Genomic DNA, 18,938 nt, shown 5'->3' with positions numbered 1-18,938 from the left:
CCTCCCCCCGTCCCTCACAGGCTCACAGCCCAGGTTACGTAGCAGCCCGACCAACCGACGGCCGTCGTCTTTCCCAATTCAAGACCGTGGCCCGTCCTCCTCCACCCAAACCCACCACTTCCCGACCAAACGTGGCCAACGTCGATACTGACGCTGCCCGCCCTCATTTCCCGAATACCCAACGTTAGCTCCTCGCCACGCTCCGCTCCATCAGGCGCGCCGCCATATCTCGACAACTGCATCGCCAAATCTGTATCCTTAATCACCATCTCCGCGGTCCCTTTCCGATATTCCAACGCCCTGTCATGGCCGTTGGTCCTACCCCGGAGCCCGAACCACTCGTCCTGCATTGAAGCTTGCCAGGGCCCAATTTCACCCAGCTGAGGGTTTCCCTGGCCTGCAACCCGCCTCCGTCGCGCCCCGTCACCGATACTTCTCCCGCCCGTCGACCACGACCCCGTCTGCATCCCTAAGAAGCGCAGATCTCGCGTTAATCCATCTTCCTGTAAAGGAGCAATTAACCCGCTCGAGATACCCTGTCGAGGCCCGTGACGGCCGTTCCCTATCGACGGTTTTCCTTTTCCGCGACTTTCGTCCGATCGCAACCCTCAACTCAGCTTTCCCTTCGTCGCCAAGCTCACCGGCTGCCACGAGTCCCCGACAGCGACGAACAACCACTTCGATCTGACCGACAAAATGTCAAGCTCCTTCGAGAAATCGGTCAAGGGGGCCACCAAGATCAAGGTTGGTTAAGGGAGGCGGCGACGGTCATTCCACGCCGCTAGCTCTTCGCGCCTCGCCCGATCATGACGATGCTGACTTTATTGCCTCTAGGCCGCGCCACCCAAGACCAAATACATCGAACACATCCTCGTAGCGACACATGCCGGCGAGGCTGGCGTTGGGGAGGTCTTCCGCGCCCTGCAGTTCCGCCTGCGAGACTCGACATGGACCGTCGTCTTCAAGAGCTTAATCACCGTTCACCTGATGATCCGTGAAGGCTCACCCGATGTCACACTGTCATTCCTTGCGAGGCACCCCAACACGCTTGCTATCAGCAGCTTTACGGACGGTATGTAGATCTTTAGGCTGTCGATGAAGACGGTGGATGCGGTGCTAACAATGCATAATAGCCCAGACACAGGGTCGGAACATTCGGCATTACGCCAGCTACCTCAGCTCCCGAGCGAAGGCATTTCGCGAAACGAAATGCGACTGGGTCCGGACCAAAGAATCGAGGTTGGAGAAGCTTACGGTCGAAAAAGGCCTGTTGAGGGAGACGGAAATCCTCCAAACCCAAATCACAGCTCTGCTGAAATGCGATGTGAGTCCTATGCGGTTGGAGACGATTGGGTTCGGGTGTTAACTTTAAGCAGGTACTCGAAGGCGAAATCGAGAACGAAATCACGGTCACCGTCTTCAGACTGCTGGTGCTTGACCTTTTGGCCCTCTTCCAGGCGCTGAACCAGGGAATGATTAACATCCTAGGTAGGTCTTGTATTTCGCGCACCTCAGATGCTTGCTAATTAGCCAGGCAACTTCTTCGAAATGTCAAAGGTCGACGCTGAGCGAGCCATGGCCATCTACCGCAACTTCACCAAGCAGACGGATTTCGTAGTGCAATACCTCAGCGTCGCACGGCAATTTGAGCATCAGACCCGCGTCGAAGTTCCCAAGCTGAAGCATGCGCCCGTTAACCTGGGCCGACAACTCGAGGAGTATCTGCACGATCCCGACTTTGAGGTCAACAGAAGGCAGTACATCGCCGAGCAGCAGGCCAAGAAGAAGGGAGGAGGCGCGATCATGAAGTCAGCGGGTGCTGTGTTCGATTCCAAACCCGCGCCAGCAGCGAACAACCCGTTCCCGAGCACCAACGGATTTTCACAGCCCAAGACTGAGACTGCCAAGGGACCTGCGCCGGATCTTATTGATTTCTTCGAATCGATTGAACAGAACCAAACGACGATGGCGCCGAATCAGCAACAACATCAGCAACAGCAGCAGATTCCCATGCAGACCGGCTTTGCCCCCAACGGCCAATTCCAACCGCAACCTACAGGCTTCCAGCAGAATGGATTTGGAGCGCAGCAGCCGCAGAACGGATTCGCACCTCAGCCGACAGGATTTGGAACCAACCCGTACCAGCAGCAACCTCAGCAGCAGCAGAGCACAAACCCATTCGGCCAGCCTCAACAGCAGCCCCAACAGCAAGCACCACAACCACTGCAACCCGCCTTTACTGGGGCTGGATTCGGCGGCTTCACCCCTCAACCACAACAGCCTTTCCAGCCTGGCACTCTTGGCGCGATACCGCAGGACTCCGTGGCTAGCTTCCCTACTGGTGCGACCGGCATGCTGAGTCCCAACTCGGCTCAGCAGATGACGAATCCGTTCCGGGCGTCTATGCTGATGGCCCAGCAAACGGGCATGTCTACTAATACCGGGTTCTCGAGCCCAGCCAGCCCTCAGCCCAATCTTAACAGGCAATCTACCAATCCTTTTGCAAGATCTTCACCTCAAGCGCAACAACCGTTCCCGACCGCGCCTGCGCCTAACAACTCTCCATTTGGCTCTCAGCCGAGCCAATCGACAACGCAACTCCCGACCATCGCACCTCTTCAGCCCATGATGACTGGCACCAACCCCTTCGCCAAAAGCTTTACCGGGCAGCAAATGCAGCAGCAACGGCCCGCTACCAGCTCTGGTGCGCTCGTTCCACAACCAACAGGGACCACGAATCCTTTCCGCCAGGGTGCCTTTGTGAACCACCAGACAGGCATGGGCTGGCAGCACAACCAGCAGGCCATGGGCGGAGGTTTGGATTCTCTGGATACTGTGTCCGTTTTCCCGCGACCTATTCAGCAAAGTCCCTGGCAGACATAATACCAACTGTTTCAAAGATCGCGCCACGAGCATCATTGCATGCGACGGGGCAATTTCCTTCTCTAGTTTCTCATCTCAAGCGAGGCGTTATTCTGGGTTTGCCTGTACGGAGGGTGGGTGCTTAGACGGCTTGCGAAAAACAAAGCTCGGCAACGGATGAAGTCACTGGTGGAAACCGGGCACTATCATCGAGGCCTGAGCTTGAAAAATGTATTATCTAGTAAGCAGACTTTAGAAAGTAATTTTTGCATAAGGGGGAGTTGTCTCCCTCAGGACTCTTTTTGAATCTCTGCTTTGCATGTACTGTTTTGTGTCACCGCCTTCTAGTAATCCTGTCCAAATACCCGCCAAACGCCATCGCTATGCCTGCCCAAAATGTCGCGATAAACAACGAAAACTAGAAAACGTCGTCCACTTCCATCCTCTGGCTTGTTACGCCCGTGGCGGCCGCAGCCGCAGCTTCAGCAGTAGCGACCTTCTCCGGCCCCTTCTCGTCGTCGATAAACACAGCCAAGCCCGAGAACGCCTCGAACATGGCCCGCCCCAAGTACTCCTCCGCGCTGTACCCGCCAACCACAATCTCGTCCTTCTTGCGCGCGTCGTCAACCCATGGGTTGCGGTACTCGTCCAGCGGGCCGAGGGCATACCGCTCCATGTCGAGGCGCAGCCCGCCAAAGGGGTCGTAGGGCTTGTTCTCCTCGACGACGCGCTTCTTCTCCTTCTTGAGGCCGCGGATGGACAGGCCCGGCGCGGAGCTGCCGGTGGCTTCGGCGAGGGAGCTCGCGGCGGCGGTCATCCTGCTCTGGCCGCGCTTCTTGAGCAGGATGCGGTTGAGCGTCTGCTTGGCCTCGCCGACGTCGCCGGACGCGAGGCCGTCGAGCATCTCCTCGCGCATGCGCTGCTCCTTCTGCTTCTCGGCCTTGTCCTCCTCCATGGCCTCGGCGCGGCGGCGCCGCGCCTCGTCCTTCTCGGCCTCGAAGCGCGCCACGCGCTCCGCCTCGGACTCCTTGGCCAGCCGGCGGTTGCGCTCGATCTCGGCGCGGTGCGCCAGCTCCCACTCGATGAGCCGCGCCTCGGCGGCCTTCTTCTCCGCGTCGGTGCCGCTGATGAGGTCGAAGGTGAGCGTCTCGACCCACTCGAGGTAGCCGTTGTAGTCGGCGAGGGTCTCGAAGTCGTCCTCGACCTTGTTGAGCACGGCGGCGACGCGCCGGCGGATGTCGACCTCGCGCTCGACGGTGAGATCGCCGAAGTAAGCGGACTTGAAGCCCTTTTTGCGGAGCGTCTTGTGGCAGCCGGCGTAGGGGCACTGGTTGGGCCCGTCGGAGAAGATGCGGGCGACGCAGTTGGCGCACATGGGGTGGTAGCACTCCGGGTTGATGAGGAACTCGAGGTCTTTGTTGAGGTAGCGCATGGTTTTGCAGACGGGGCAGACGGAGTCGTCAGTCTGCACGGCGCCGCCGTTGGGGGCGCGGGCGGCGGACATGGTTGGGTTGTTCTTTGGCGTGAATGCTCGTGGATGGGGTTTGTCGTAGGTTTGAGACCGTCGGATCTGGATGGGAAGGTTCGATGGAGGTGGTTGACTCAAGGCGGCATTGAGATGTTCGTCGGAGGACCGCGGGTCGAGGGAGGGTCGTGGTCGCGATGAGATTTGAGGTTGACGAGATCAAGCACCGCGCCTGCCTGAAAGGAACCAAATTCACGATTGAAATGCGCCCAGATCGGCGGTGGTGGCTTGTAAAGTTGAAGGGCGAGGCTGATTGGGGAGCGAAACGTTTATTAAGCGATGCTAATTGGCCAGAGCTCCCCGATCGAAAACGCACGGTCCGGGGGGCGTAATATGGGGGGTTGATGGTGGTGCAGTGCAGCTAAGCTACCCCTCCAAGAATTCCGTCAGCTTTTCCAGGGTCTTCTTCGACTTTTGCCATCGTCTGTATACCGCAAAACCGCAACCATGGCCGACAAACCTGGTATGTATTCACCCCTTTTTTGAAGAACGGCGAAGAATGTCGACGGGACACATCATGAGCAACCAAGACTGACCACGCGGAAACCCACACAGAACCCACCCCCGCCGAGGAGGCCGCCGCCCGCGCCAAGGAGGCCGAGGAGCAGAACGCGCTGCCGTACAAGTGGCAGCAGACCATCGCCGACGTCGACGTCACCTTCAGCGTGCCCGGCAACTACAAGAGCAGGGACCTCGTCATCGACCTGAAGAAGAACACAATCTCCGCCGGCGTGAAGGGCCAGGACCCGATCATTAAGGTACGCATTACCACACGGGAGGCACATCCTCACTGCAGAGGACCAAGGAAACTGACGCGGAAGGGCGCAGGGCGACCTCCCCCACGCAATCATCGTCGACGACTCGACCTGGACGCTGGCCTCGGCCGCAGACGGCACCAAGACGGTCGAGATCCACCTGGACAAGGTGAACAAGATGGAGTGGTGGCCGCACGTGGTCAAGGACGCGCCCAAGATCGACGTGTCCAAGATCCAGCCCGACACGAGCAAGCTGTCGGACCTCGACGGCGAGACGCGCGGCATGGTCGAGAAGATGATGTGGGACCAGCGCCAGAAGGAGATGGGCCTGCCGACCTCCGAGGAGCAGAAGAAGCTCGACATCCTCAAGAAGTTCCAGGCCGAGCACCCCGAGATGGACTTCAGCAACGCCAAGATCAGCTAGACGAGCGGCGCGCCGTTATCTTAAAAGCGAGGGAGGACGAAGACATTTAACAAAGGCACGCACACACATGATACATAGGCGTTGGTGAATTGAGAGTATATTCATTACGAAAACTAGTTTACGGGACGAGAAAATGTCAGGGGTGAAACGAATCGCCGAAACCATGGGAGAGCAGAAGCAAACGGTTATGGCGTCAGAGAGCCCATGTGTCGTGACATTCCTCTTGGATCCGCTAGTAATGGCGAAGCAGATTGAATGCTGCAGCCCATCAATTGTCAGATTAATCAGCGGTCCGTCGCTACAACGCGTCCCTGGAAGAGGACAATGACCATGCACTGTTGAAGATAAGAAACTGGACGGATTAGTTGGTGACGGTAAAGAGTTTGATAGCAAAAGCACGTCGGGATCCTTAGAGCACAGGCTCGCCGACAAGAGACCCGACATTAGGTCTATGAATCCAATTTCTATCCGCTCTAACCGCCCTCGCATGTCCTAACGGATGGCGTCGGAAAAGCAAGCAGACAAGAGGGCATGGAGCTGACTCGGCGCACGAATCACTTGACACGGCATCTGTGATGTTGATTAGCGAAGATTCCTGACGGACTGATGCAAACAACATTGGAAAGTAAAGGTGGTATCAGAAAGTAGAATACATCCACACGTATTTTGGTATCTCGGACAGGGATAACTGTATTTTTGATGTCTAACTCATCATTTGGGACGAGGGGGTGAAGGAAAAAAGAAGATCGTCTTACCTGAGATGATGGATGGGACGGGTGTGTGATGTTGGAAGTTATTCACTTGGTAGAGTATCTGAGAATTGAGTCAGTTAAGTCTTCCAGAAGACGAGTCCACTCATGAGCAAAGAAAGATGCCAAATCAGAAGGTAGATTACATCCACACATATTTTGTATCTCGGACAGGGATAACTGTATTTTTGATGTCTAAATCATCATTTGGGGAGGGGTTTGAGTAAAGGAAATATCACCACGTACCTGTTGGGTTGAGATCCGGCCGTTTACTGCTTGGAAAGACGAGCAGCCTTGAACTTGCTGATACGCTGACCGCCGTCGGCTTCGTCCAGTGGCCGGATCACAGAGGTGTCTTCCTGCAAGAAACCACCCTGTTTCTGGATGAAGTTCCTCCGCTTGCGGTGGTACTCATCGGCAACGTCTTGGTCGATAAAGTCGTCTCCGAAGGCGTCATCATCCATTGGGTTGGCCTCCTTCTCCACGATGGCATCGGCGAGCGTCTTGCCTTCAGGGCCGGTAGGGGCAGTGGGTCGGTCCTGATCGAGGAAACGGACAGGTACATCCATCGGGCCCTTGGGAACAGCGCCATCGTCAACGACAGTCGGGGCCGCTCTTTGCTTCTTGAAGCGTGAAGCCTTGCGTGTAGACTTGACTTCTGTTTGCTGCGCAGGGCCAGAGCGCTCAACAATGTCGCTAAGGGGCTCGACGAGGGGCTCAATGGGAGCCTCGGGAGCGACAGCTGGCGTCGATGTTGCAGGCGTTGTCTCAGGAGCGATGTCGAGGTTTTGGGCGAAGCGAACGCTCTTCTTGCTGTCAGACTCGGTCGGCGAAGAGGTTCGCAGGCTGGAAGCCACCGGGGAAGGCGTAGACTTGGGGGGTTCTGAAGCCTTGGGCTGCTCGCCGCGTTTGATAACGATGCGACCGATGCCTTGCTTATCCTCGTTGTCAGAGTCATCCGCCTCTTCCTCGGCCTTCTCCGTAAAGCGAGACTTGACACCAAGTCGCTTCTCGAGCTCAAGCATCCGCTGATGGTAGCCGTCGTCGAGGACACTGCTGGTGGAACGTCCGTACTTGTCCTCTTCCTCATCCTCGTCAAGGTCAGAGTAGTCGTACTCCCAGTCATCGTCGTCATCGCCAGAGCCTTCCTCGAGCGTCAACTCGGCGACGACAGCCCCGACCTCCTCCATGCCGTACTTGAGCATCTCTCGACGGAGGAGTGCGTCTTCCTCGGTCTCGCCCTCGGGAACGACAGGAGGCTGCCGGCTGATCTCCTCTTGGTCCTTGGCCGTCTTCATGATTTCTTCGACGCGCTGGGCGGTTCTGGAAATCTGAGGCTCTGAAGCCGGCTTGGTGTCTTCTGAGAAGGAGACAGTCTTCTTGACCGGGACGATATCGTCAACCTTCTGATCAGACTGGGGCGGCTCGACGGCAGGAACAGGTTCCTCCTTCGGTGGTGCAGCCTCCGCAGGCTTGTCGGTGACATCCTCGACGATCGCTTCGACCTTTTCCGACCCCTCAGTCTTGCCCTCAGGGATATCCTTGACACCGGCCTTCTCCAAGATCTCCCTGATCTGCCCACTGGAGTCGCCCGGACGCTGGAGCCGACTAGCAACAATGTTGCCTTCCTCGTCGAGCTCCTCGATGATCTCTGTTATGGGCAGGCCATCTTCGCCGCGCACGTCGGGGTTGCTGACGATGCTGGCGGCGGCGTGCTTCTGCTCGGCAGAGTCGAGCTGCTTCTCAAGCGTCTCGATGTTCTTGGACACGTAGTCGATGCGACGCGTCAGAAGATTGACAATCTGCTCGGCAGGCTTGAGGTCAATCCTGCCAAACAAGTCGTTTATCTCCTTCTTGTCGACGACCTCGCCCTCAAAGTCCCGGCGGATGCGCGCGAGGTGCTCAGAGCTGGCGGGTTGGGGAGCAGACTCGATCTCCTCTTTCAAGGATTCATACTCCGCGTCCCATTGTCGCCAGTGCTGCAGAGCCTTCTGCAACTTGGCGATATTGTCTTCAAGTTGCAGACGGTGCTTTTCGAGGTCGAGAAAGCTGTCTCTGACTGTGGCCATGGTGGAAGAAAGATGGGAGAGTTGGATGGTCGGAAGAACGGGGACGACAAGAAAAAAAATCCAGCGGAGCATGGAATTTCGGAGCTTGGACTGGATTAGGTAATCGACTGGCCACGGTCGCGTTGCATTACGTAAGTGGGTCTAGGATGCGTGTGCCCATTTTCTTGGTGGGGTGCCTGCCGTCCCATCAATCTCACCGAGATTATCATCAAGCTCAGAGTCAAGTGTCACACAACGAGCCAAGTCTAGTATATTCGAACTTATCCACTGACGTGTTTTTTTCTTGGAGGAATTACAGCTAGTAGCTTTCTGCCTAAAGTATCTAAGCCTCCTGCCTAGAGCCTTTTCTTGCACCAAGCTCTCGGCCTGACACCAATCAGGTACTTGTTCGACTTGAGCTGCAGGCTTACCAGAACCATTGTCTCTCGAGACTGGCCTGGCACGAAGAAAAAGTCATATCTCCTAAGGAGAGAAGCCATCGTAAGCCGAATCTCATTCCACGCAAATCTGACGCGATCATTAGTATTCTCGGTGAACTCAAAAGGCGCGGGATATCTCACTGTTTACCAATGCAGTTCCTAGACGCCGCAGAGAATGGGTAGTAAGACATCTTTTCGGCGGCTGGCATGCCTTTGTAATCAGAAAGCCACCGCTCGGGAACGAAATCGTCGGCGTCAGGCCATTCCCTCTCATCCAAGTGCAATGGGAACGTGTTGGCAGTAATGGCAGTCTGGGTCGCGTTAGATACCCCAAGCAACAGCGACTAGGCCGGGAGACAACTTACTCCAGCGGGAAAGAGATGCCCTGCCAGAACGATATCCTCATCCGTTTGTCTTTGTAACCCTAAATTGATGTAAGCAGTTGTAAGCCTTCACCAGATAAGAACCTCACCAGAAGCTGCTGGTGCTCTGAGCCTCAAAGTCTCCTTCAGAACGGCGTTGAGGAACGGCAGATTCGCCGTCTCTTCATTCGTCACTGGCGAGCTTGCGTCCGGGAAGACTTGGCGGATCTCCTCTATCAGCCTCTTGTAACGGACCGGATCGTCCAAGAGGAATATGAACGCGAAGATCAGCGTGGTAGCCGCTGTCTCGCCACCAGCCAGCATGAAGAGAAACATCTCTGCAATGACTACCTTGTCTGAGAAGTCTTCTGGGTTCTGGTCGTGAGTGTCGAGGAGCAACTGCAGGATATCAGGCTTCGCGATCTTGTCTTGCGAAGTTCTCCTTCGCGCGATGACCTCGTCGACGAGCCTCTTAAGCTCGGGGTCTTGCGACTTTGGCAGGAAGGGGATCCAACGCAAGAATGGCAGTGTTTGATACTTGACTCAGTTAGTTGGGCTATATTCAATGAGCCGGGTTCAAAAAGGGCTTCTTACGACAGCGTTGCGTCTGAAGTTCTGCGACATCTTCAAACGAATGGGATGCTCCCCGTTCTTCACCAGTTTAAACGAGCCTCCAAACGAAGTCTCGCTCATGACATCAGAGGTCAAGCATCCAAAGAGATGCCAGATGTCGATTTTTGCCTCCCCGCCCGCGGCAGCGACGCAACGTTCATCAATCACCTCCTCCAGATCCTTGATGCAGCCCAACATCATCGGCTCGAGACCTTTGATGTAGCTGACCGAAAAGCCGTGGGACAGCAGGCGTCGCCGGGTGCGGTACTCTGCGCGGTCTCGTATCGTAAATATCGTCGCGATGTCTTTGTCCTGGCGGAACTTTTCGTACGCAGCGCTCTTGCGGAGGTCTTTTTCGACGACAATTTGGTGGACTGCTTCTTTGTTGGAAATCATCACAACATTGGGTGCTGGTGCCAAAGTCAGTGTTTGGAAGTTCCCCAAGGGAAGGCAGTAACGCATACCAATCCTGACAATTTCACCGTACTTCTTTGGATATTCGAGGCACATTTTGCCTGACTTGCCGGTGATGACCTTCAATTTCCAAGGGACGGCGGTGAATCTGTTCAACCACGGCCCAGGAACCTTGCTAAGCGGCCCTGTGAGGCCGATCCATACCGCCTTCGAGATCTCGATGCCATAGTAGACAAGAGCAAGTAAACCGAAAACCGTGGCCGCAGTCTTGAGATCTACACCAGGTTTTCCGAGCATCACATTGCTGCTGTTCGACGAATCCATGCTGAGATTTTGTGCGCCGCATAGCAGAAGTCGACGCAAATGTGATGCCTCAACAAAACCGCAGCGTTTTTGAAGCGTGGAGGAAGATCTCCCTCGATTTTGTCAAGGAGATGGGAAAAGTCTGGAATGAAGGGAATTCAGCTGCCTGGCTCAAAATCCGACAGTCTGGATGCTGGGATTACACATGTGGCTGAATCCCAAGCTTACATACTTAGCGCTTATGATTGGCAACTTCGGAATGGAACTTCTGCCATTTCAGGTAACAAATACCCCTGCGAATTGCAGAGATTGCACACGGCAGACGTGTATTCCGCCAGATCAACGGCCAATTGAGCCTTGTGCAGGAGAAGGATCGTCTCACCAACCTCGTCTAGCTGATCAGGTTTGATGAAATCAATTGGGTGCTACAAGTCCAAGTATCCTATCACCTCACATTGAGCCTTTGCAACATCTCCATAACCTGTTTGAAGCTCTTAGAGTCAAGCCGCCTGATGTATCCCACACCCAGGAAACAGGCTGTACCAGTCATCGTCGCAAACAAAACTGAAGTAGCCCACAAGTCCCAGTTCCTCGCCTTCCAAATTGGCATTCTCATATCCGCGGTCTGAAGATGCATGGGCCGGAGTTCTTGCCCACGTCTGAAGCGTAGCTCGTGGTCGTGGATGACCTCTTCCACCATGTCAGCAGCGAAGTGTTTCCTCCGCGAAGCGACGCGCGCAATCCTCTTCATTCGTTCGACGTTTCTGGCAATATTGCCTTCGGGGTCGACTACGATGGCACAAATCCGGCTGGTCATCCCCTCGGGCGTGAAGTCGAACTTGTCCATGGCCAGACCGACCCCCGCCTCGACTAAGCGCGCGCTGTTGGAGAGCTGGTCAAAGAAGTAGCCAATGACAAGAACGGGCGTCCCATGGAACAGGGCTTCGTTCGCGCTGGAGCCACCTCCGTGAGTGAGGTAGACTCTGGTATTGGTGTGCTCCAGTATGGCTCGCTGCGGCGCAAAGCTTGTGAGGAGAAATTCGGAGTGACTTCCGTTGAAAATACTCCCGACTGTCAGATTTGACCCACCCTTCCTCTCAAAAGAGGCCGTCGTATCGGCATGTCTCCTGGCAGCTGCTGGCATGGACCATATCACGCCGTTGATGTGCCCCGTATCCAATGACATGACGAGACCACGAATTAGCTTGACCAAGTCCTCGTCAGGGAGGACGATGTGGGTGCCAAGAGCTATGTACACAGTCTTGTTGTGAGACTCGAGGAAATCCAGATACATATCGTCGAGCCCAGCAAACTCATCGCTGAGTATCGGGCCTACCGGAAGCATCAGAGGCGGCAAGTCCTTGGGAGGCTCAAGCCCGAAGAACGAGTTGATGAAGACAAGGTGATTCGGTTTTGTGGCCACCGGCAACGCATGATGGACGCCCTGCCGCTTCCTCAATTCCTTGAACCACCGCGTCCACGCCATGATATGCGGGAGAGCCCAGATCAGCACCATTTCGTTCCTGATGCGCGACCAGATGGATGCTCTCTCCGACGTCGGTGTAAAGTCGACTTGGAAGCCTGGCTGACCGGGTATGTAGCTCACCGGGGCCAGTAAGTAAGGCATCTGCGGCCACATGATGGCAATGGGCACGCCAAACTCGATCATCATATCTTTGGCCGCAGCATCGACGAAGAAGTCGGCAACGATCATGTCTGGTCTAGTATCCGGATCCAGCACCATCTCACGTAGGTGGAAATAGGTGTCCGGCCAATACGAATCGAAGAGGTATTTGGACTGCATGATCGAGCCGACGCCGTCGCTGGGCCGCCACTGCCTCATGCGGGTGTAATGCTGCTCCGCCTCATCGTCCGGGAGGGCGGGACCGAAGCTATGGATGCGACTAATGGATGGGTAGGCGGAAGCCCAATGTTCTTGACCCGTGTTGGTGCCGAAATGAACCTCGTGGCCGCGTGCCGCAAGGACGGAGCCAAGTTCAAGAACCGGGGCTGCGTGGGTGAAGCCGCCGACGGTTGAGACGAGGAGGATCCTGCGTTTGTGGAAGGTTTCTGGGGCAGCCATCATAGTTTCCTGGCTAGATATATGGAATAGCTGCTAGGCTAGTTGAATATGAGAGATGGTCAAGAACATGGGACAATTAACCTCTTTTCTAGAGCGCCTCGGCGGGTTGCACCATCTCGGCGGGTTTCGGCAGGTTGGTGGAGTGACATTCTCATGCAGGCAGCAGGGTTCGTTTTGCCGTGACGCGCCTCCTATGGTTATATTGAACGGGGAGTTCCCGAGCCATAACAACAATTATAAGAAGCCCGATGACTTCGTGAAATGGGCGAAACCCTTTTCAACTCTTGATCCATGTCGTGAAAAGCCAAGTGTTAGGGATAGCTGTTTGCTCAACAAGCGTTTCCCGTTTGTTCAAAGCTTACTTCCTAATTACATGAAACTCCTGCACCTGAACGAACAGGTATGGCGAGCTTACTCCTCTTTGTAGACACCATGAAACACCCTGAAATTCCAGCCTGGAGTGAAAAAGAAAGCAACATCGTAAGATGGACAGGCAGAAGCGCTGAGCGTCAACTCGGACGGAATCGCCAAGGACTGCAGCTGGTGCCAGCTGTTCACATACTGATTCTCCAACGACGCCGTCAAGGATCCGGATCCTTCGTCGTCTGCCTGCTCCCACGTTTCTGACCGTTCACCAATCGAGGTAAGACTGGAGACGCCACAGTAAGACTAATTCCTGGACCCTGGTAACGTTCTCAACATGTCATACAAACTCAACGATCGCAACTTCAGCTCTCTATATCTGTATCGATGACCAAATCAAGTCGAGGACCTTTCACAGGGATCCGCCAGGCCTGCGATGCCTGCCACTTTAAGAAGATCCGCTGTCTGCGAGGTCCGGAAGAAGGCGACGGGCCATGTCAGAAATGCAGCCGCGAAGGCGTCGCATGCGTCTTCAGTCCCGCGTTGAAGACGGGCAGACCACCGAAGAAGCCCCTTGCGGCGATCCATCCCGAACCTGGGCCAGCTCTGACACCGCCATCGACCTTATCCTCAGACACTCCATCACAGCCTATCGATTCAGTTTCCCAGGCTTCACCATCTACGTTGGACGAACTACCGATCCCCTGGGAAGCATGGGACGGCATGGATATGGGCATCGTCTGCTTCCCTTCGGCAGACTGTCCCCTGCAACATGACTTTGACGAATTGAAGAAGGCCGCCAAGCCGGAAGTCATCGTTCTCAAGCGGCTCGAGCAGCTTTCAGCGTTCCAACAGCAGCTCGTCGCAAAGAGAAGGGAGCATGCCGCCGTGTTCTCCCGGCAGCTTGGGACCGATGCCTCCAACGCCATACAGGAGATGCTGCAAATCACCCAGAAGGTGACAAAGTTCAACGCCTGGCTGATGATGGGCGGCGCCAAGTTCGCCTTCCGCAAGCCCATGCTAGACTCTATGTCAGACGAGACGGCTCTCATGATGGTTGTATCGCCAGCCACGATGGTCCTGGAGGTTTTTGTTGACATTCTTGAGCTGGCGTTTCCGTCCCTGAAGAAGCGGTCATCGGATTCGGACTCTGGCGAGAGCAGTATATGTGCGATCAACCCAGCGCTTCTGTCAAACGCCAGCATGAAAGAGCTCGGGTTTGCGCCGACCGCTGTGCCCGACATTACAGCTGTGCATGATCTTGCGAACCCGGTGTGTATCTACATTCTCCTGACAGCGCTCCAGGATCAGCTGGACTCGATGCGGAAGGCTGTCGAACTAGCTTTGGACTCGTTCCCGAGGATGGATTCTGCTAAGGGAGCTCAAGGTTTGTTGCCTGCGATTATGGATCAATATTCTGAAAAGATTCGCCATGTTCAGGGGCACATCACCAAGGCGGGTGGGGACAATCTAATGACTGGGCTGGATTGATATCGACTGCCTCATATGGTGTCAACTTCACGTCGACAAGCCCGCCGACCATCCCCATTTATGAACACCCTTTTCCCCAAGAAACTGCTCTTTTACTGGATTTGGTTTCCTATCTTTCGTGTCTATATGTCGTGTGTTCAATCTGCTTCACGGGGCTGGACTAAGGGCGGTTTCTAGATGCGCGGAATCTTCTAGCTTACCGGGCGGACTACTGCCTTCTATATGAAAAGACGATTCCTTCATGATTATCTCTATGATTACTACTATAGTTAGTGTCGTTATTATCGTTGTCATCGGTTTCTTCTTTTCGTCTTCTTCGTCTTCTTCGTCTTCTTCGTCTTCTTCGTCTTCTTCGTCTTCTTCGTCTTCTTCGTCTTCTTCGTCTTCTTCGTCTTCTTCGTCTTCTTCGTCTTCATACTTGATACTGCTGCTGCGCAACCACATATGGAAAATGCAATTGGGATGTGCTTGTACGCAATACAGCAAAACATGGCAAAAAAGCCCCACCCATTCGAAAGCCATTCCTTGGCTCTTTCTATCTGACACTCACATTTGCCCTTCAACGTCGCATTGCAATACACCAACATAGAGCTCTTCATTTGGAACCACTAGATTGTAAGTCCGTTCCCAAAGACTCTTACCGGATACGGCAGGCCCAAGAATCCCCACTGGCCGCCGGGATCCGCATCTTGCCGGATGCTGCATGGGTGGATCTAAATAAGGGCGGGAAGCGCGCGACTCCGCAACTCGCCCACACCACCTCAAAAGAAACCAGCAAAAATTGAAACAACCCATTCAAGAATGAAATTGACTGGCTGACTCCTCGACGGGGAATTGAACCCCGGTCCCCGGCGAGCATTGAATGACAAGCCGATATCCTCACCACTAGACTATCGAGGATTGAGTTGATTGGTTGACGACCTTATTCACAAACGCACTTAAGAAGGGTTGCCGTCCTGAGCCCCACAGGCGAACTACTACAACATGTTCGCAAAGCAGTGGAATGGCCTTGTTGTGATGCTGTTCATAACTTTGGAGGCTCTATCATAGCCTTCGTTGTGGCTCCTTGCCGCTTAGTGAGGTGGTCGAAAGTGTGAGGCCCTCACCGTAACTGCAGACAGCAACATGAACCGGACTTTCAGCCAGCGATGGGAATATGATAAGTGTTTTGTTTCCAATAGGATTTGAGCGGTATCTATGGTTTTCCGCGGACAAAGACCTCATGTTGTGTTAGATGGGTCTTTCCAAGTTCAAGAAATTCATTCAAGGGACGGTGCCTTCAAGATCTTGTCTTTGATCTCGTTCTCCGGACATTCGATTTAAACATCGTAATGACGTTCGGGTTTCAATTGAAATGAGGCGAACCTCCACCAAAGTCTTGACACAGGCTTTATTCTCGAGGCGATGTAGTTCATTTGGCTACCAAGCTCCAACAGAGTCGTATAATTCTGAAGCTATGAAGTCATGTCCTGAATCAGTGTTGACAAGTCGATCGCGATTGAGTTGCAAGGAGTCGTGTGAAACAGCCGTTCGAGACCACGGTCGAGACTGAAGATCCCATTCCTAGAACGCGCACCTTCGGGCAAGCGATACTCATGGTTCAGCATGGGCCAGCGCGCGGCGTAATCCATCAAGCATAGAGGCTGTCCGGCAAGCTCACCCTCGACAAATCAGACCGTCCAACGGCTCCCATCGGAAAGTTCAGAGAAGGGATATCCCCTCACGGCTTGGCTGTGCTTCAAAGGCTAAAAGACAGGGCGCATTGAATACCCGCCCGTGGTGAACCTTGGGGTGGGAAGCAGGCCGTTGTCAATTGTGCATGGCCCGACTCATTTACATCGTCCAAACCGAATTCAGACTGCAGTAAAGTCGACAATTAGCTGACTTGGCAAACATTTCGACTTTGCCATGAATAAAGAAGCCGCCACACCACCCTGGCGCTAGGTTGCGAATACTAGCAGGCCAGTCGCTGCAAGTTTCCCGTCTGCGAACCGCTTTAGAGCGGAGGCATGCCGTCACCTTTATGGAAACTTCAGATGAAACCAAGGCCTCGAGTTGTTCGATGATGGCTGAGCAATAAAACCAAGACGTCTTGGAGTTTGGTGTGCAGACGGACAAGTTGCCATCTCTCTCACTCCATTAGCAGTCCCGATTCCTTCCCGGTTAGCAAACATCCCCGGTGGTTTGTCGTCGTCTTCAACATGTCGTTGGATAACCTCACCTTCAAGAGCCACACAATCACGATCGCCAAAGACGCGCCGTCGCTGATCTTGTCGCCATGGAAAGTCTTTGACAAGGTTTTTGCCTCGATTGCGGGGTATCCGGCCAGCGAGTTCGAGTACGCATACGGTAGCACGCCGCTTTCGACTTTGACGGAGACGCTGGCTATTATCGCGCTGTACTTGGTCGTCATCTTTGGCGGACGCGAGGTGATGCGGGAACGAAGGCCTCTCGAACTCAACGGCCTCTTCAAGATTCACAACCTGTTTCTCTCTGTTCTGAGCGCAGCATTGCTTCTTCTGATTGTCGAGCAAATCGTCCCGCAACTCTGGCGCGATGGCCTTTACCACAACATCTGTACATACGCTGGCGCCACACAACCGTTGGTCACTCTATACTATGTAAGTCATCAGAACCCAGGTCTCGAGTCCTCATTCCCTGGTTAACATCGAATCATAGGTCAATTACCTCGTCAAGTACTACGAGCTCATCGATACCGTCTTCCTGATGGCGAAGAAGAAGCCCCTCACCTTCCTCCACTGCTACCATCATCCCGCGACAGTCTTCCTCTGCTTCACCCAGCTTTACGGCAACACGCCCATCTCATGGATCCCTATCTCGTTGAATCTGCTTGTCCATGTGGTGATGTACTGGTACTACTTTCAAGCCGCTCGCGGAGTTAAGGTGTGGTGGAAGAAGTGGATTACGAAGCTGCAAATCATGCAATTCGTCCTTGACCTTGGTGAGTCGCACGTCCATGAATTCCGTAACGATCAGAGAACTCTGGTGCTGACTGTGTACCCTTCACCCAGGCTTCATCTACTTCGTCTGCTACGACCACTGGGCCGACGTCTACTACCCCTGGCTCCCACACATCGCCCGTTGCGAAGGTGAAATCACTGCGGCTGTCACCGGCTGCATCGTCATCACCTCCTATCTGCTACTTTTCGTGGCGTTCTACATCAACACGTATAGAAGTGCCAGCCGCAGCAGGGCTGCAGCTCAAAAGCCCAAAGCGGGCACCAGCGAGAAGGCAGCCCTCTCGGCAGCTGCGGCGAGAGACGCGACGACACCAGTTCAGACCTGAAATGTAATTTCGATGAGCGCATGTATAAACCGGGTGATACCCATGGGAAATCCTGGCTCTGGACAGATCAGAGCTCGAGGTCGGACGAAGTTTCAAACACCAAGGTAGAGTTCTGTGGCGGGGAGAAGACGTGGGGGTGGCGGAATGGTCAATGCAGATGGCCAACGGCTTGATGTTCAAGGCCATGCCGGACAATGAGCAATCCTGTAATATTCGTATGTTGGCTCACTAATGTCGACTAACTTGATTCCTGTGTATTTCTATCCAAGAATTGACAGAGGCTGCCCATGGATAATCAACAACGCCTCGATATGGTTACCTGAAGAGTCCGACGGCTCGAATCATGTCTTGTACCATATGCGGAATACCAAGCAAAGGCAGGGAACCGTAGTTCGACCTAATCCCAGTTCGGACGACCTTTTCCTTTGCAACTCGTCCCGTCCCCCCTCCACCCTGGCAGCAAGCTTTCGTTTCTTCCTCATCACCAAGCAAGCAATGGCCAACCCCAGAAAGACGATGTTCTACCAAACAATCAGCATTCACATGCGAAAACTTAGTAACATTTGAACCAGCGAAGTGAAATGCAGACAGCAGGTTCCCGCCTCATATGTCTCAGTAAGCGCTCCGGAGTGGACTCCGGCAGTCGCCCACTGGGCGGGTTGATCGACAGCAGGCATCCCCCTGTTGTGCGTACTCTTCGCATTCTTCAACCTCTGGGGAGAAACGCGAGCATCGAGATCTTCATAAGCGCGGCCCGGATAATCGCGACATTGGGACACCGTGCCCGCTCTTCGGATCGGTCACTCCCGCTCTGCGTCCGTGTGTGCAGCGCATAAGCAGCCTTGGGCTCATCGTATCCTTTTTCGCGAGATATGCCGGACAGCCACACAGCCTCACTTCTGTTCTCTCGAGGCAAACTTGAAAAGACTTCGGGTGGCACAACGGTTCTGCAGCAGAACAACATCATAGCATTCAGATCTCGTCCGTTCCCTGCGACGCAAACCGGCTGTTTCCGTCGATCTTGTGCGTGCGTACCGTCCGGGAACCCGGTCCGAGTACGCTTCCCATCGGCCTCCCGCACGGCGCTTCGGCGTCGTCTTGTCGCCATTGCCTGGGGAAGTTTTCGTAGGTATTCCGACCTGCATTAGACCCTGAACCGGCGCAAGGTCGAAGTGAATCCAGTGTATCTTCGGCAGAGAG

General features: G+C 54.5%; 8 protein-coding genes across 8 annotated transcripts; 4 read left to right on the top strand and 4 right to left on the bottom strand.

Annotated features, from left to right (window-relative positions):
• Positions 1-696: 696 nt before the first annotated feature.
• GCG54_00013542 (ENTH domain-containing protein C19F8.03c) lies at positions 697-2,883 on the top strand (the record flags this gene model as incomplete). The annotated part of the gene is made up of 5 exons (XM_045413394.1): positions 697-744; positions 835-1,072; positions 1,134-1,324; positions 1,377-1,488; positions 1,535-2,883. 5 exons carry the CDS (start codon positions 697-699, stop codon positions 2,881-2,883), a joined length of 1,938 nt encoding a protein of 645 aa, XP_045265028.1.
• A 397-nt stretch (positions 2,884-3,280) lies between these two features.
• Positions 3,281-4,366, bottom strand: GCG54_00013541 (RNA polymerase II transcription factor B subunit 3; the record flags this gene model as incomplete). Its single annotated transcript, XM_045413393.1, has 1 exon — positions 3,281-4,366. One exon carries the CDS (start codon positions 4,364-4,366, stop codon positions 3,281-3,283), a length of 1,086 nt encoding a protein of 361 aa, XP_045265027.1.
• Positions 4,367-4,834: 468 nt separating this feature from the next.
• Positions 4,835-5,566, top strand: GCG54_00013540 (Nuclear movement protein nudC; the record flags this gene model as incomplete). Its single annotated transcript, XM_045413392.1, has 3 exons — positions 4,835-4,850; positions 4,910-5,145; positions 5,216-5,566. The coding sequence occupies 3 exons, from the start codon at positions 4,835-4,837 to the stop codon at positions 5,564-5,566; spliced, it is 603 nt and encodes a 200-aa protein (XP_045265026.1).
• Positions 5,567-6,584: 1,018 nt separating this feature from the next.
• On the bottom strand, positions 6,585-8,384 carry GCG54_00013539 (uncharacterized protein; the record flags this gene model as incomplete). Its single annotated transcript, XM_045413391.1, has 1 exon — positions 6,585-8,384. One exon carries the CDS (start codon positions 8,382-8,384, stop codon positions 6,585-6,587), a length of 1,800 nt encoding a protein of 599 aa, XP_045265025.1.
• Positions 8,385-8,719: 335 nt separating this feature from the next.
• Positions 8,720-10,515, bottom strand: GCG54_00013538 (Cytochrome P450 monooxygenase FUS8; the record flags this gene model as incomplete). Its single annotated transcript, XM_045413390.1, has 6 exons — positions 8,720-8,891; positions 8,945-9,114; positions 9,169-9,227; positions 9,276-9,702; positions 9,760-10,187; positions 10,242-10,515. The coding sequence occupies 6 exons, from the start codon at positions 10,513-10,515 to the stop codon at positions 8,720-8,722; spliced, it is 1,530 nt and encodes a 509-aa protein (XP_045265024.1).
• Positions 10,516-10,939: 424 nt separating this feature from the next.
• On the bottom strand, positions 10,940-12,577 carry GCG54_00013537 (uncharacterized protein; the record flags this gene model as incomplete). The annotated part of the gene is made up of 1 exon (XM_045413389.1): positions 10,940-12,577. The coding sequence occupies one exon, from the start codon at positions 12,575-12,577 to the stop codon at positions 10,940-10,942; it is 1,638 nt and encodes a 545-aa protein (XP_045265023.1).
• Positions 12,578-13,327: 750 nt separating this feature from the next.
• GCG54_00013536 (Transcription factor ACEII) lies at positions 13,328-14,431 on the top strand (the record flags this gene model as incomplete). Its single annotated transcript, XM_045413388.1, has 1 exon — positions 13,328-14,431. One exon carries the CDS (start codon positions 13,328-13,330, stop codon positions 14,429-14,431), a length of 1,104 nt encoding a protein of 367 aa, XP_045265022.1.
• A 2,201-nt stretch (positions 14,432-16,632) lies between these two features.
• GCG54_00013535 (Elongation of fatty acids protein 2) lies at positions 16,633-17,738 on the top strand (the record flags this gene model as incomplete). The annotated part of the gene is made up of 3 exons (XM_045413387.1): positions 16,633-17,052; positions 17,111-17,393; positions 17,464-17,738. 3 exons carry the CDS (start codon positions 16,633-16,635, stop codon positions 17,736-17,738), a joined length of 978 nt encoding a protein of 325 aa, XP_045265021.1.
• Between the last annotated feature and the right edge of the window lie 1,200 nt (positions 17,739-18,938).

This window comes from Colletotrichum gloeosporioides (genome assembly GCF_011800055.1).
Source record: "Colletotrichum gloeosporioides strain Lc1 chromosome Unknown consensus_38, whole genome shotgun sequence".
NCBI classification, from domain to species: Eukaryota; Fungi; Ascomycota; class Sordariomycetes; order Glomerellales; family Glomerellaceae; genus Colletotrichum; species Colletotrichum gloeosporioides.
This window is presented reverse-complemented; position numbering and strand designations above follow the sequence as displayed.